The sequence below is a fragment of the Nerophis lumbriciformis genome, linkage group LG18 (genome assembly GCF_033978685.3).
Source record: "Nerophis lumbriciformis linkage group LG18, RoL_Nlum_v2.1, whole genome shotgun sequence".
In the NCBI taxonomy this organism is placed as follows: domain Eukaryota; kingdom Metazoa; phylum Chordata; class Actinopteri; order Syngnathiformes; family Syngnathidae; genus Nerophis; species Nerophis lumbriciformis.
The window spans coordinates 22,735,565-22,753,659 of NC_084565.2; the positions used below are offsets into that span (position 1 = coordinate 22,735,565).

General features: G+C 38.6%; 1 protein-coding gene across 5 annotated transcripts in view; it reads left to right on the forward strand.

Moving 5' to 3' along the window:
- The window catches only part of tjp3 (tight junction protein 3), a 90,871-nt gene that overhangs the window by 38,044 nt on the left and 34,732 nt on the right, over positions 1 to 18,095 (forward strand). For all 5 annotated transcript variants that reach the window (XM_061977848.1, XM_061977846.1, XM_061977847.1 and 2 more), the window contains exons 13-17: positions 2,022 to 2,106; positions 2,683 to 2,765; positions 14,985 to 15,081; positions 16,342 to 16,436; positions 16,526 to 16,598. In XM_061977848.1, the coding sequence (XP_061833832.1) occupies positions 2,022 to 2,106; positions 2,683 to 2,765; positions 14,985 to 15,081; positions 16,342 to 16,436; positions 16,526 to 16,598 (433 nt within the window). The remainder of the gene's footprint in view (positions 1 to 2,021; positions 2,107 to 2,682; positions 2,766 to 14,984; positions 15,082 to 16,341; positions 16,437 to 16,525; positions 16,599 to 18,095) is intronic.

Genomic DNA, 18,095 nt, shown 5'->3' on the forward strand with positions numbered 1-18,095 from the left:
AGTTCAAACCCCGGCCGAGGCATACCAAAGACTATAAAAATGGGACCCATTACCTTCCTGCTTGACACTCAGCATCAAGGGTTGGAATTGGGGGTTAAATCACCAAAAATGATTCCTGGGCGCGGCCACTGCTGCTGCTCACTGCTCCCCTCACCTCCCAGGGGGTGATCAAGGGTGATGGGTCAAATGCAGGGAATAATTTTGCCACACCTAGTGTGTGTGTGACAATCATGGGTACTTTAACTTTAATATATGTATGTGTGTATATGTTTATATGTATGTATATGTGTATATATATATTAATGTATGTATATACTGTATGTGTATTTATGTATATATGTGTTTGTATATATAAATATGTATGTGTGTATATGTGTGTGTGTGTGTATATATGTATATGTATGTATGTATATATATATATATATACATATATATATATATATATACCGTATTTTTCGGACTATAAGACGCAGTTTTTTCATAGTTTGGCCTTGGGTGCGACTTATACTCAGGAGCAACTTAAGTGTGAAATTATGAACACATTAGCGTAAAATATCAAATAATATTATTTAGCTTATTCACGTAAGAGACTAGACGTATAAGATTTCATGGGATTTAGCGATTAGGAGTGACAGATTGTTTGGTAAACGTATAGCATGTTCTATATGTTATAGTTATTTGAATGACTCTTACCATAATATGTTACGTTAACATACCAGGCACGTTCTCAGTTGGTTATTTATGCCTCATATAACGTACACTTATTCAGCCTGTTGTTCACTATTCTTTATTTATTTTAAATTGCCTTTCAAATGTCTATTCTTGGTGTTGGGTTTTATCAAATAAATTTCCCCCAAAAATGCGACTTATACTCCAGTGCGACTTATCAATCAATCAATCAATGTTTATTTATATAGCCCTAAATCACAAGTGTCTCAAAGGGCTGCAATATATGTTTTTTTCCTTCTTTATTATGCCTTTTCGGCCTGTGCGACTTATACTCCGAGCGACTTATACTCCGAAAAATACGGTAGGTATATATATATATATATATATATATATATATATATATATATATATATATATATATATATATATTATGTATGTAAGTATATATATATATATATATATATATATATATATATATATATATATATGTATATGTATGTGTGTGTGTGTGTGTTTATATGTGCATATATATATATATGTATTTATTTATATGTGTATAATTTAGAAAATATTTGTATTTCATTTTATTGAAATTAATAGAAATTCTACATACCTACACCACACTCTCCACTAAATAGTAGGTGTGATGGCATTTTGAATAAAGGAGTTAAATAAAGGAGAAAAAGGACATTGATTACTGCAGAGGTTTTCATCCTAGGGTTCAGCAGAGTTACTGCAGGGGGTAGTGAAATTTTTGGTTGAGTAAACTTTTAATTTTTTTTAGTTATTATTTTATATGTATTTTTTTTATATTCCACCAGCAATTTTTCCACAAATGTAAATGTCTTTAAATACACATTGACATTGGTTTACTGTACCTTGGAGCTTTGAAATAGGCATTTTTATAATAATCTTATCAATTAAGATAGCTAGCAATTAGCGCCCAAGTTGCAAGCTAGTGATTAGCGCCACTAGCGATTTTTATTTTTATTTTAGTATACCATAATAACAATGTATCTTTAGGATCATACAATATATCTGAATAGTCCCTGCTTAATCTCTTTATTAATTTGGGGGGCCTTTGGCCTGGAAAATGTTAAAAACCCCTGAATAACTGTATTTACATATTTCAGAATACTATATTTTCAAAATATAACAATACAGGCAAACTACAACACTGTAATGTAGATGTGTAACGTAAGGGTGGAATAGTACAACATGCTGTAGCCACGCTTCAATAAAGTCATATTTTAGCAGTATTTTAATGAGATCTGTAAAAGGGCATGCAATATATAACAATTAATAACAGTAATGCTAATAATAATAACCGTTGCTTTCTATTTTCTTCTCAGACTCCGAGTCCGAGTCGGAAGGCAGCTCGGGGCCTTCTCGGAGGCAGAGCACCACCTATAGCCAGGACTCTCACAGCAGATACAGGTACAGATGAAGGCCCGCTCCAAAAGCATCCTCCACCCCCTTCCCAACCTGAAACCCCCACGACTGGGACAATGACCAAACTGTGCACCAGGCTTTATCTTATTAAATTACTATTATCTATTGAGCTTTTTTTCCACCCTTTTGTTTTTAAGTTACACCAAAGTTACTTTCTTCCCTGTCATTATTATTTTTACTTTGTGTGTAAGTGTGTGTGTGAGATCAGTTTGTAGCTTTTTGATTTGTGTTTTGGACTGTATCACGTGTTTCAGCAATGAAATAAAAGTGACTTCCACTGAACATGTCCCTCTCATATGTGGCTAAGTGCTGATTAAACAGAGGACACATTATGCATATTTGTAAACCAAACAAACCAATACATACATACATATAATTGATTAATACTGGACACAAAGCCGTTAAAGGTCAGAGAGAGAGCTCCCCTCAGTGACGCAGAAGGTGAATATTCAACATTCCCTCATCAATAATCATCATATTAGCCACACCCCAACTCCCTCAAACATTACTGAGATTTGTTTTCCTCCTCCCTCACTCCCACCTCCCTCTCTTCTCTTCCAGAGTTTTGCCAGATGTTTCCTCAAAGACGAAGCCGAAGCGGCGGAGCTCCTCTGGTGTACGTGTCGGCAGCGTGCCACACAGAGGTGTGTAAGCATGTAATCAAGTCTTCATTCATTCACTGAGGATTTTCACATCAAATCTTGTTGAAAATCCACTCGTCATAAAGAAAAATTGTTGATGCAGATTGCGCATTTTACCACAATTTAATATTACAGTTACTTTTAAATCACATGTGATATTATGAATAATAGTAGAATAATAATAGGGGAATATTCAAAAAGTATTGGTTAATTGCCAATTAAAGAAATTAGGATACAGGAACCAAAATAAATTACATTTTGACGAGAAACCAAGCTCCGATAATCCAAATTAAAGTACGGAATTAAACTTGCTAGCAGTGTTTCACTCAAATAAGTAAATGTTTGTATTTTCCTGTTGCCACTGGTTGGGGCTATGGCTAATTCAGAAAGTGACCTTTGCTTAACTTCAGGGAGTCATCTTCATCAGCCGCACCAGTTATTTTTTATTTGTATTTGTATTTTTTATTTTTTAATTAATCAATCCAACAAAACAATACACAACATCAGCAATCCAATTCCAAAACCAAACCCAACCCAGCAACATTCAGAATAGCAATAAACAGAGCAATTAAAAGGAGACACAAACACGACACAGAACAATCTAAAAGTAGTGAAACAAAAATGAATATTATCAACAACAGTATCAATATTAGTAACAATTTCCACATAGCAGCGATTAAAAATCCCTCATTGGCATTATCATTACAGACATTTATAAAAAAAAATTCCAAAAATGAACAATAGTGTCACAGTGGCTTACACTTGCTTCACATCTCATTAACTTGACAACACACTGTGTCCAATATTTTCCACAAAGATAAAACAAGTCATATTTTTGGTTCATTTAATAGTTAAAAGCCGCACCAGTTATGATTAAGATTAGACCGTCTGGAGCAGCACGGTGGTAGAGGGGTTAGGGTGTCTGCCTCACAATACAAAGGTCCTGGGTTCGATCCTGCACTCGGGATCTTTCTGTGTGGAGTTTGCATGTTCTCCCCGTGACTGCGTGGGTTCCCTCCGGGTACTCCGGCTTCCTCCAAAGACATGCACCTGGGGATAGGTTGATTGGCAACACTAAATTGGCCCTAGTGTGTGAATGTGAGTGTGAATGTTGTCTATCTGTGTTGCCTTGCGATGAGGTGGCGACTTGTCCACACTGCAAAAACTGAAATCTAAGTAAGATGAAATATCTCAAATAAGGGTGATATTTGCTTATTTTCTGTCTGATAAGATAATTCTTCTCACTAAGCAGATTTTATGTTAGTGTTTTACTTGTTTTAAGTGTTTTGGTCCTTAATGATCTCAGTAAGATATTACAGCTTGTTGCTGAGATTTGATGACCTATATTGAGTAAAACATGCTTGAAACTAGAATATTAAGTGTTGCAAAGCTGTGTCATCAACACTCACAAGTATAAAACTACTTTTTTAAAGTAATAATTTCTTATTTCAAGCATGAAAAAAAAAATCATGATTTTGACACGATTGTGTCTCATAATTAAAACAGATGACAGCCAAATGGACTTTGCTTTGTTTTTGTTTTTTTGTGCTTTTGTTTTATTTTCAATGAAACAATAGAAAATATGCACTCATATAGTAGTACAGTTGGCACAGTACAGTAAACTGACAGTTAATATTTAAACATTTAACATGTGACATTTCTTACAATTTTGAACAGAAATAGTTCATGCACATTCAGATAAATTCCTCAAAATTACAATTAAATACATTTTGGTCGGGGGCCGGGCTGTATATATGCACACTAATTGACTGAAAGAGCACGCACTTGGCACGATGATGTCATGTTATCGATGGAAAAATGCATTTTTAAACCATATGATTTGCCTGAGCGGCTAGTAGACCTCGAGAGTAACAAGGGGTTGCCTTGTTGCCTTTCCATTAAGAACAATAAATTAGTTTTTAGTATAAGTTTGCTGGTTTCAAAAAATGTAATGCCGAGCGCATATCATTATGTCAAGATAATGGCACTAGCATTTACTTAATTTAACAATATTTTTCAACATATTGAGCAAAAAGGTCTCTTTTTTTTTTTTTCTATGAAAAAAAGTGCACTTGTTATTAGTGAGAATATACTTATTTTAAGGTATTTTTGGGTTAATTGAAGTTAGCTATTTTTACTTGTTTTGGAAAGTCTTGACAAGCCAAATTTTTTTGTTCTATTGGCAGATAATTTTGCTTAGCTCAAATAAAATACCCCTCATTTTTGTTTTTTGTTTTTCTAGTTTTTGAACACTGACTTTTTGCAGTGCAGGGTGTACCCCGCCTACCACCCGAATGCAGCTGAGATAGGCTCCAGCGACCCCGAAAGGGACAATCGGTAGAAAATGGATGGATGGGGGAGCAGAGTTATGGTTTACGGCCAATTGTCAGATTGAAAATCTAAATTAGTCTCCATGCCCTGCCCACATCATATGGCACAGGCCGGGGATATTCAACTAAATTGTATGAGGGCCACATTTACAGAAAGCTATGGACCGGGGGGGGGGCAGACTTCTCCGATCACTATTAATGTGATTTTGTAAATTCCAGAGAACAGTGTCCGTACAGTAGACACTAGACCAGGGGTCGGGAACCTTTTCGGCTGAGAGAGCCATGAAAGCCAAATATTTTAAAATGTATTTCCGTGAGAGCCATATAATATTTTTTAACACTGAATACAACTAGATGCGTGCATTTTTAAGTAAGACCAACATTTTAAGAGTTTAATAAGTCTCTTATTCTTTTTAATAACATTGTTATTCTGAAGCTAACCAATAATAAATAAAATACTTCTTACCATTAATACGACTTCTTGAACAGGTGCGGTAGAAAACGAATGGATGGATTAAAATGCATGAGAATGTTTTATATTTTGAACGTTATTTTTAACACTGATTACCAGCTGAATTATTCATTACTTATCGTGTTAAGCAATGTCAGCTAAGATTTATCTGAGAGCCAGATGCAGTCATCAAAAGAGCCACATCTGGCTCTAGAGCCATAGGTTCCCTACCCCTGTGCTAGACAATTGGTTGTAGTCCACCAAAGCAGCATCGCTATGATGCTGCTTCGGCGGTATATCATATGTGACCGTGTAAAAGGCAAGAGTTTTTGCTTCGGCAGGAAGCTGGTCACTATGATACTGCTTTGGCCCCACTATGGACTGGACTCTTACTATTATGTTGGATCCACTATGGACTGGACTCTCACAATATTATGTCAGACCCACTCGACATCCATTGCATTCGGTCTCCCCTAGAGGGGGGGGGGGGGGGGGTTACCCACATATGCGGTCCTCTCCAAGGTTTCTCATAGTCATTCACATCGACGTCCCACTGGGGTGAGTTTTTCCTTGCCCTTAGTGGGCTCTGTACCGAGGATGTCGTTGTGGCTTGTGCAGCCCTTTGAGACACTTGTGATTTAGGGCTATATAAATAAACATTGATTGATTGATTGATTGATATCATATGTGACCGTGTTAAAGGCAAGAGTTTTTGCTTCGGCAGGAACCTGGTCACTATGATGCTGCTTCGGCGGTATATCATATGTGACCGTGTTAAAGGCAATCCCAGTTAGGGGAGAATAACCAACACTAATCTATAGGAACTAACATTTGTTAGCTCTCTATGGTAACTGTCATTATGTACATGTAATCATGAATAGTGATTCATCATGCATTTGGACGGTCTCCTACAAGAAACACTAACATCCATCATTTTTTAAAGATACATTCTTGGACTCCACCCGAGATGGCTACTACATGCGAAAACTACAAGCTGTTATACCCTTGTCAGCCTGTAGGAGTCATAAATCATTAAGGACTACAACCAAGATAATAATAATAATAATGAATTACATTTGTAACGCACTTTACATTTGTTAAAATCTCAAAGTGCTACAAAGTATTTAAAAAAAAAAAAAAAAAATAGAAAGTTAGAATATATAATAAAAAAACTAAAATAGAAATTAAAACATGACACACACTAGATAAACCATACTTGCCAACCTTGACACCTCCGATTTCGGGAGGTGGGGGGTGGGGCGAGGTGTGGTTGGGGGCGTGGTTAAAAGGGTAGGAGTATATTGACAGCTAGAATTCACCAAGTCAAGTATTTGATACATATATATATATATATATATATATATATATATATATATATATATATATATATATATATATATATATAATCTACATCCTGAAAATATGCAAACAAAACTGTGTTTAGATAATTGATACTTCAAACTTGCATAAATATAACATGAATATAACATAACTTGGCTTCTGAGAGCTTCAAAATGTAATGAATAAAATGCTAAAGTTGTTGATAAACAAGCAACTATTTTAATAATTAAATATGGTCATTTTAAATGAATTATTATGATCATTTAAAATTAATTATTTCAAATATGTTTATTTTAATGTATAATTCTATGGCTGGATGTAATGAGTCAGAAAAAATACAAATAAAAATACAATTAATTTTGATGTTTTTAGCAAAATATAGTAAAATTAATAAATATATTTATTTTTAGGTAAGATAAACATAATAATACAATTTATCTCTAGTCTGGATGATTTAGTTCTTGTCACCCTGTTGTCCTCCCGTCGTGAAAAAAGGCTGTCCTCACTCAGGTCCGCATGGAGCTGGAGGGGGCGTGGCCTCCAGCTCTGGCTGAAAATCGGGAGACTTTCGGGAGAATATTTGTCCCGGGAGGTTTTCGGGTGATGCGCTGAATTTCGGGAGTCTCCCGGAAAATTTGGGAGGGTTGGCAAGTATGAGTTAAACATTAGATAAAACAGAAACAGATAAAGATAGAAATAAAAGCATGGAAGCACTGGATAAACTACAAAATGTAATACCCTTTTCAGCCTGTAGGAATCGTAAATCATTATGATGTGACTACAACCAAGATGGCGGACAGTTTTTAAAAAAAACTACAAAATTAAAATGGCCGCCGGATATGATGCATAATTCCTGTTTCCGGTTTAGGCCATGCCTACTTGCTGGGGTCATAAATCAAACCCCAGCTAGCCCCCCTCAATTAGTGGGTCCATGGAGGCCACGCCCACTTTTTTGTGGGTCATAAAACAAATCCCCCGGTAGCCCCCCTTTTTTGGTGGGCTTACATCTTCTGACATTTGTTTTGGTCTATTTATTTCGTCAGAGTTACAGAAGCGCTCTGCTGTTTTTAAAGAATCTGCTGCAAAAATGGGTGAGAAAGAGAGGACCTAAAATGGAACCTTCAGGAACACCACTAGTATAACTAGTGATTGTAAATAATGTAAATAATTCAATGAATATGTTCTGATGATTAACTTGTGTGATGACTGTATTATGATGATAGTATATATCAGAGGTGGGACCAAGTCATTGTTTTGCAAGTCACAAGTAAGTCTCAAGTCTTTGCCCTCAAGTCCGAGTCAAGTCCCGAGTCAAGACAGGCAAGCCCCGAGTCAAGTCCAAAGTCAAGACTGGAAAGTCTCAAGTCAAGTCCTAAGTCCTGCATTTTGAGTTTCGAGTCCTTTCAAGTCCTTTTAACCACAGACTAATATATTAACACAGATTGTGTATGCTTTTGAAACTCAGTATTTATTTATTAAAACAAGTGCATTTTAAATTGCAGGAAAGAAAATTGTGCTGACATTGCACTTTATAATAGCACTATTAACCAGTCATTTTAAACATTAACTCATTCCTTTACAGAACAAACACATTGAAAAATAAAGTGCAAATGTACTTATTTGTACAAAAGTGTTAACATTGAAAAAACATGACATATACGTGAACATAACAAAAAAGTTGTACTTTTTATATGTCAGGGCCCTATGCTGCATTGCATTTGCAAAAGACCAAATTAGCCAAGAGTCTGTCAGTCATTTGTGCACGATGGGGGCGTAGTATGATGCCACCATGGCTGAAAACTCGCTCCACTGGAGCACTGGAGGCAGGCACTGCCAAGACTCTCATGGCCACTCGGAACAGTGAAGGAAGAGTCTTCATGTTCAATGCCCAGAACAAAAGGGGGGGAGAGTTTTTTTTGGGTTGGTGCACGACTTGTAAGTGTATCTTGTGTTTTTTATGTTGATTTAATTAAAAAAAGAAAAATAAAAATATTTCTTGTGCGGCCCGCTACCAATCGATCCACGGACCAGTACCGGGCCGCGGCCCGGTGGTTGGGGACCACTGAGGTAAACAACCAACAGTATGTCAGAAAGCTAGCTAAAACGGTACACATATTCATAATACAGTATACATTTTAACTGACCTTTATTTTACTATTTTTGTCTTTTTTTAGGTGGCTAAATACGCGGTGCTGCTGACCGCCGTCTAACGTTACGTGTGATATATTGACTAACGTAACCCTGCTTAAAAAAATCACTGAACAAAAAGTATGAATAAGGTAGTGAACTGCAACAGATTCCCGTGTTTGCAATAACGTTATAACGTTAGCAGTGAGTTTACAGCCTCACTGATTTAACTACACAGCAAATAAAAGTCACGTTACTTAGCCAATAAACGTTATCTTACATTCAAAACTTACCCTTCTTTGTGCAACTTCAAATGCCGGACGAATTTGGAAGTTGTTGCCTCTCCATCAGTAATTTTCGAACCGCATGTGTTGCATACTGCAAACCGTTTTGTGTTGACCACCTCGTAATTTTTATACCCAAACGAAATTATTTTAGGTATCGTTTTTTGTTCACTGGCGTGTGGTTTGGACATGTCTTCTTCGTTGGTTGTCCTGCAATTTGATTGGATGAATCCTGTGTGATGAAAACAAAGTAGATCTAATTTGATTGGCTGTTGTACTGAGACCACACCAGCTGACACACGCAACGCTGATAGACAAGTACACGATGAAAAATACGGAGCGCTCCTGAATAACTTTTTCATCTTTGGGTTTTGGGGAAAGTAGCAAGTCATGTCAAGTCATGTCAATTCAAAAGGCTCAAGTCCAAGTGAAGTCACAAGTCATTGATGTTAAAGTCTAAGTCGAGTTGCAAGTCTTTTTACATTTTGTCAAGTCCAGTCTAAAGTCATCAAATTCATGACTCGAGTCTGACTCGAGTCCAAGTCATGTGACTCGAGTCCACACCTCTGGTATATATTTGTACCATGGATTGATTTAAGTGGACCCCGACTTAAACAAGTTGAAAAACTTATTCGGGTGCAGAGGTGGGTAGAGTAGCCAGAAATTGTACTCAAGTAAGAGTACTGTTACTTTAGAGATGTATTACTCAAGTAAAAGTAAGGAGTAGTCACCCAAATATTTACTTGAGTAAAAGTAAAAAGTATGTTGTGAAAAAACTACTCAAGTACTGAGTAACTGATGAGTAACCTGTTCGTTTAATGATGACGGCAACAAATAATGCACAAAAACATAAAAATAGCACTGAGCAAATTCAGAGCCTGGAATATTTCTTAAGCCAGTGGTTCTCAAATGGGGGTACACGTACCCCTGGGGGTACTTGAAGGTATGCCAAGGGGTACGTGAGATTTTTTTTTAATATTCTAAAAATAGCAACAATTCAAAAATCCTTTATAAATATATTAATTGAATAATACTTCAACAAAATACGAATGTAAGTTCATAAACTGAACATCGAAACAAGTAGGCTATTCCATTCATTACAATGCAACAATGCAATATTCAGTTTTGACAGCTAGATTTTTTGTGGACATGTTCCATAAATATTGATGTTAAAGATTTCTTTTTTTTTTGAAGAAATGTTTAGAGTTAAGTTTATCAATCCAAATGGATCTCTATTACAATCCCCAAAGAGGGCACTTTAAGTTGATGATTACTTCTATGTGTAGAAATCTTTATTTATAATTGAATCACTTGTTTATTTTTCAACAAGTTTTTAGTTATTCTTATATCTTTTTTTCCAAATAGTTCAAGAAAGACCACTACACATTAGCAATATTTTGCACTGTTATACAATTTAATAAATCAGAAACTGATGACATAGTGCTGTATTTTACTTCTTTGTCTCTGTTTTTCAACCAAAAATGCTTTGCTCTGATTAGGGGGTACTTGAATTAAAAACATGTTCACAGGGGGTACATCACTGAAAAAAGGTTGAGAACCACTGTCTTAAGCAACTAAGACTTAGACTTACACTTCCTTTTTATTGTCATTCAAATTTGAACTTTACAGTACAGATAAGAACGAAATTTCATTGCATTAGCTCATGGTAGTGCAGGATAAAAAAGCAATAAGGTGCAGATATAAATAAATAAATAAATAGGTTACTGTACAGATAAATATATTGCACTTTTTCATATGCATCCGCGTTTATGGATGTATGTTATATTGTCTTTTTTATTCCAGCGAGTTAATCCATTTTGGGGGGAGTTGAGGGGATAATTATGATGTGTTCAAGAGCAAACAATGATATATATTAAAATAATAATACATTAACATAAAAAAAATTAAGGCAAATTGAGCCACAATAACTTAACAGCACCATAGGCTCAGTAGGCAGAGATTACAAAGGAAAATAACAAGTTAGCCTTTACGCAAACCATAAACTGATAGGTGTGGGCTGCACCTGGGAACACACTGATTGGTGTTTCTGTGTGTGCGTGTGTGTGCGTGTGTGTGTGTGTGTGTGTGTGTGTGTGTGTGTGTGTGTGTGCGAGCGACTGTGCGTGTGTGTGTGTGTGTGTGTCTCTGTCTGTCTATGAGGCTGCAGTACGTTAATAAATGTCCCCACACGATGTACATTTGACAGGGAAGCTAACATCAGCCTACGGTGACAGCCAAAATATCTACTAACGTTACTTACCGCGATGTGCTTTGTTGAGTTCATGTAAGCTTAAGCTTGTTAATCATGTGACCGCCTGGCTCTGTTTGATTGGTGAAACGGAGTCAAACGTCTACAGTGACTATTTGATTGGTGAAACGCAGGCATGCGATAGATCCTACTTTGAAGGTCTGTCTGACAAACCAAAACAAAGCGTGCATTAACAGATTGATAAAAATCAGTAGCGAGTAGCGAGCTGAATGTAGATAAATGGAGCGGAGTAAAAGTAGCGTTTCTTCTCTATAAATATACTCAAGTAAAAGTATGTTGCATTAAAACTACTCTTTACGTTACTACCCACCTCTGTTCGGGTGTTACCATTTAGTGGTCAATTGTGCGAAATATGTACTGTACTGTGCATTCTATTCATAAAAGTTTCAATCTATCAATCAAAAACTTAAAAAAGTTGGACAAAAAATGTAACTGCCAAAAAGAAGAGCCCTTAAAGGGGTGCCTTGAGGAACGGCTCAGTTCTGTAAATCAAAGGTTTGGACCCCTTATGTTATACTAGCAAGGTCAAATGTCAACGCTAGGATCTGCCAATGTGTTTGTGGTCCCAGTTTGTCTGTACAACAGGAGCACTTTAGTGTGTTTAAGAATTCGCTGAAAAAATGTTTGTCACGCAAGTTTTAAATTGAACTCGGGGCCGGTATAGTGTCATTACAGCGCCCTAGGTGTACGCTTTGCAATTTGTCATCACCCATCTGTCCCAGTATCCATGATTTTAATTAGGGCTCATTTGGTCACAGTTCCTAAGAGGAGTTTGTCAAAAATATGACCCCTGATTTTCTATCCAAATCAAAATAGCCAGCTTCCCGTTTATTTGTGAACATGGCTTCTTGAGACTTTTTTGTGCGTATATATGATCCATGAAACTGGTGGCAGCGCCTCTTTTTTAATTCACCAGGCCTGACAGGCTTGCAAACTTTGACCAGTTAAAGCACACGAAGATGTATGAATGAATAATAATAAACTACTACAGGGACTATAGATGAAAACTAGCCTTCTGGCTAATTCTGTTTTTTTTAACCACGTGTAGTCATGTGTTTTTTATGAAATTGCATTGTCCCCTTTGAAATAAACTAATCTTAAACACAGCTTATGTTATTCATGAGGAAAATAATATACAAAATATACTGTATATAGTCAAACCAGGTTTTGTCCGATTCTAATCGAGACAGATTGCATTTACCGTATTTTTCGGAGTATAAGTCGCACCTGCCGAAAATGCATAATAAAGAAGGAAAAAAACATATATAAGTTGCACTGGAGCCCGGCCAAACTATGAAAAAAACTGCAATTTATAGTCCGAAAAATACGGTAGCTAGTATAAACTTATTTTTAAATGATATATTTGTAACTATTTAAAACAACACACACTGTCAATTAAATACATGTAGTTATTTGATACAATTTAAACAAGTATATAATTTACTAGATAAAATAACATTTTGATATAGAATATTTTGTTTATACTGCTATAGTAGCTGCAGTTTGCTACAATTTACTACCACGCAATTTTTTTTGATGATGTATAATGTAAAAATATATTTAGATATTTAGTGACATTTACAGAAATTGTATTTAATCCATCATCCATCCATTTTCTACCGCTTATTCCCTTTGGGGTCGCGGGGGGCGCTGGAGCCTATCTCAGCTACAATCGGGCGTAAGGCGGGGTACACCCTAGACAAGTCGCCACCTCATCGCAGGGCCAACACAGATAGACAGACAACATTCACACTCACATCCACACACTAGGGCCAATTTTAGTGTTGCCAATCAACCTATCCCCAGGTGCATGTCTTTGGAGGTGGGAGGAAGCCGGAGTACCCGGAGGGAACCCACGCAGTCACGGGGAGGACATGCAAACTCCACACAGAAAGATCCCGAGCCCGGGATTGAACCCAAGACTACTCAGGACCTTCGTATTGTGAGGCAGATGCACTAACCCCTCTGCCACCGTGAAGCCAGCTTTTTTCTAGTACAGTACCAGCTTTTTTTCTGTGTTGGAGTTGATCCTCCACATGTTGCTGCAAACTGTTATATTGTTCTGGTTCACGTGTGACTTGTTAGGGGTTTTAGGACACAAGGGGCAGTTGGCATCAGCAGGGATCATTAGGCCAACTCCCCTAAATGAATTAACTAGATTTTATCATATTTTTGTAGAGAAAATTATTGTGATGTTTTGTATTTAATATTTTCCCCAAATAACAATCAAATCAAATCAGCTGTTGTTTCAATGAATTTTGATTATTTAAATCAATGACATGGCAAGAAGTATCCAAATTGAAAGGAAATATACTGCAAAGTGAAACCAAGTTGAATCTGGATCTATTTCAGATTGTGCATTTTGCTACAGTTGGATTAGTTTGCTTCCATCTTAAATGTATTTCCGGTATCATATTGTCATATTCGTTTTGTTATTGACAGGGATCAAGTTTCATTTAAAGCAGGGGTGTCAAACTCAAATACAGAGTGGGCCAACATTTAAAACTGAACAAAGGTTGAACAAATTAACCTTTAACGTACTCTACGAGCTATTGTCACGTCCGCTTTTCATCCATTCTAACATCGTTCAGACCCAGTCACAAGATATGTGCGGCTTCTGTACGCACACACGAGCGAATGCAAGGCATACTTGATCAACAGTGATACAGGTTACACTGAGGGTATAATATAAAAAACGTTAACACTGTTAAAAATATACGCCACACTGTGAATCCACACCAAACAAGAATGACAAACACATTTTGGGAGAACATCTGCACCGTAGCACAACATAAACACAACAGAACAAATACCCAGAATCCTTTGCAACACTAACTCTTCCGGGACGCTACAAAATACACCCCCCACTACCACCAAACCCCCCCCCCCCCCCCCCACACACACACACACACATACACACACCTTGTAGCGTCCCGGAAGAGTTAGTGCTGCAAAGGGTTCTGGTTTGGTGTGGATTCACAGTGTGGCGTATATTTCTAACAGTGTTAAAGTTTTTTATTCGGCTACCCTCAGTGTAACCTGTATCGCTGTTGATGAAGTATGCGTTGCATTCACTTGTGTGTGCGTGCAGAAGCCGCACATGTTATGTGACTGGGCCAGCACTCGTTGGGCTGGCTGGCGTTTGGAAGACTCCCGGGAGGATCGGCGGGCCAGCTTTAGTGTTAATTTGATATTACCTCAAGGGCCAAATGAAATTACACGGCGGGCCAAACTTGGGCTGGAGTTTGACACCCATGATTTAAAGGGAACATCTATAAGCACATATTGTATCAATATGCACAAGATAAAGCAAGGAATTTGAGCATTTGTATTATGTTCATACTGGAGTGTAAACTAATTCATTGCAACATTTGTAAATTAGATTGGCCCGGTACTTCCGTAATATTTGATTCCTTACAGCCCCATCAGAGTCTGAATCAGAGGACAGTTACGCATCAGTCCCTCGCAGGGACTCGACGGACAGCGAGAACTCCAGCAGAGCCAAAAACAGATACAGGTGGGATTTTAACGGCAGGACCACACAGGATCAAAGACATGTTTACCTTCCTAGGTATTAGTTTTTGGTATTTGCCTGAGAGGAACCAGTACCGGTATTATTGGTGTGCACAATGAACTTCTGCATTCAAAATAACCCCCTGTGGAGACCTGGGAACTGCAGCTTGTTTGTGCACTACATGGACAAATCATCCAGATGCTGCTTTCAAAATAATTTATTTTCAAAGACCACCCCCGTTTTTTAAGACAGATTTTTGGAAACATATTTTTAAGGCAAAAATAATCTTTTGAAGTTACTGGTAGATTTAAATCAAAATACATATTTCTTAGCAGCGGGACAGTTTGATGACTGATAACTGTTATTGTAAAATGGAATTACAGTAACATCATAACTCCGCTTCTACTGTTTGCTAACTTGCCCAACTGGTGTGCGTGACTAGTGAAGTGTATTTCTGGTCTTGTCATCCTCGTCCGGACAGAAGGATGTCACGGTAGTGTGGCCGGATCAAAAGGGACATCGGAGACGCTTTACTGAACCAAGAGTTGCTTTATTACAAGCGAGCGTCATTATTCAGTTCTGCAGTACCTGGAGGAACCTAGGTCAAAAAATGAAGGACTCCTAACTTGGAGAAGCCAAACCATCAGTTTTATATTCCTTCTTCCTGTGTGTGTGTGTGTGTTAAGTCAGGAGAGTACATCCTGACCATAAAAGGAGATGTTTGTGTGTAAGTGTCTGGAATACAACTGCTTTAAGTCATAACTTAAATGTTGGCGTTGAGCTAGACAGGTAGTCTTTTCTCAAGGATAGGGCTATCACTTTTGCATTCCGAAGTCTCAATTAGAGCCTCTTTTCCTACGAGAAGTGATCCAATCCACCTGCGAATATCAAACTAAGGGGCCTTATCTATTTATGTGCTCAAACTGAAATACCACTATTTAATTAAACTTGGTGGTTTGCTTTCTCCAAGGTGAATATAAACTTTCACCATATGTAGAACATAAAATGAGTTTATTAATTCACTTCATTAGGTCAGGGAGAAGTTGTTGGATGGCATGTATAAATCTCTGCGCTCCAAATATAAGACCATCACTCTTTCAGAACAGTATGTAACTATAACGAATACAAAAGTGTCAAAAAGCCTCCTTGAGGGTCTGAGTTACTGTGATACTTGTCTTGGACTGATATGTAGACTTTCCAAGTGTCCGGCAAAAGCTTTCAGAGCCAAGTAAATGATGTCATTTTCTTATCTGCTGCTCCCAGAGTCCTTCCTGAGATGAAGTCCTCTTCGGCCCCTGTGAATCCAGAACCTCCCGGTCGGATCTCAATACCTGCCCAACCGCCGCCTCCCCCAGATGGTCAGTTCTCTCGTCTTCAGTCTCGTGCTTGCTGCTCTTTCTTTTCCCGAGTCAAGGCAAAATCTTTGTCGTCACTCTGCACCATTCAGATTCCTCGGAGACGGACCCGCTTTCGCACCTCCGAAGGTCCGGGAGCTCAGACCGTGGGGATAGCAGACGTAGGTGAGGTAGTCGTGTATATACATAGTAAATATTTGTATTAAGTTGGTGTCTGCTTGCTAATGTTACAGTTGTCCCTTGTTTATCGTGATAAATTAATGTCCGTGTATCATTATTTTGTTCTTATTTTCATCGATAAAGCATAAAAAAAAGGGTTTACTAACTGCTAAATAATTTTTTTTAACATTACGAGAGACCTCTAGACATTAAATAACACCCTTTACTCACCTTTATACTCTTTTAATCCAATATAGTAACGCTGCTTGAGACCGAGCCAGTCAGTTGCCATGAAACTGAACAGGTCATGGTCATGGTCATTGGTTTGATCTCATCTAGTGACCAATATTACTTCTCTAGTATGAATATTTTAAGTTTTTTTTTTGATTGATTGAAACTTTTATTAGTAGATTGCACAATTCAGTACAAATTCCGTACAATTGACCACGAAATGGTAACACCCGAATACGTTTTTCAACTTGTTTAAGTCAGGGAAATATTTACTATCATCATAATACGGTCATCACACAAGTTAATCATCAGAGTATATACATTGAATTATTTACATTATTTACAATCCGGGGGCTCCTCTCTGAGCTGCCACCTTAACGTGGTAGAGGAGTTTGCGTGTCCCAATGATCCTAGGAGCTATGTTGTCCGGGGGCTTTATGCCCCCTGGTTGGGTCTCCCAAGACAAACTGGTCCTAGGTGAGGGATCAGACAAAGAGCAGCTCGAAGACCTCCATGAAATATAAAAAACAAGGACCCAGATTTCCCTCGCCCGGACGCGGGTCACCGGGGCCCCCCTCTGGAGCCAGGCCCTGAGGTGGGGCACGATGGCGAGCGCCTGGTGGCCGGGCCTGTCCCCATGGGGCCCGGCCGGGCACAGCCCGAAGAGGCAACGTGGGTCCCCCCTCCAATGGGCTCACCACCCATAGCAGGGGTCATGGAGGTCGGGTGCAATGCGAGCTGGGCGGCAGCCGAAGGCAGGGCACTTGGCGGTCCGATCCTCGGCTACAGAAGCTAGCTCTTGGGACGTGGAACGTCACCTCGCTGGGGGGGAAGGAGCCTGAGCTAGTGCGCGAGGTGGAGAAGTTCCGGCTAGATATAGTCGGACTCACTTCGACGCACAGCAAGGGCTCTGGAACCAGTTCTCTCGAGAGGGGCTGGACTCTCTTCCACTCTGGCGTTGCCGGCAGTGAGAGGCGACGAGCTGGGGTGGCAATTCTTGTTGCCCCCCGGCTCAGAGCCTGTACGTTGGAGTTCAACCCGGTGGACGAGAGGGTAGCTTCCCTCCGCCTTCGGGTGGGGGAACGGGTCCTGACTGTGGTTTGCGCTTACGCGCCAAACCGCAGCTCAGAGTACCCACCCTTTTTGGATTCACTCGAGGGAGTACTTGAGAGTGCTCCCCCGGGTGATTCCCTCGTTCTACTGGGGGACTTCAATGCTCATGTTGGCAACGACAGTGAAACCTGGAGAGGCGTGATTGGGAAGAATGGCTGC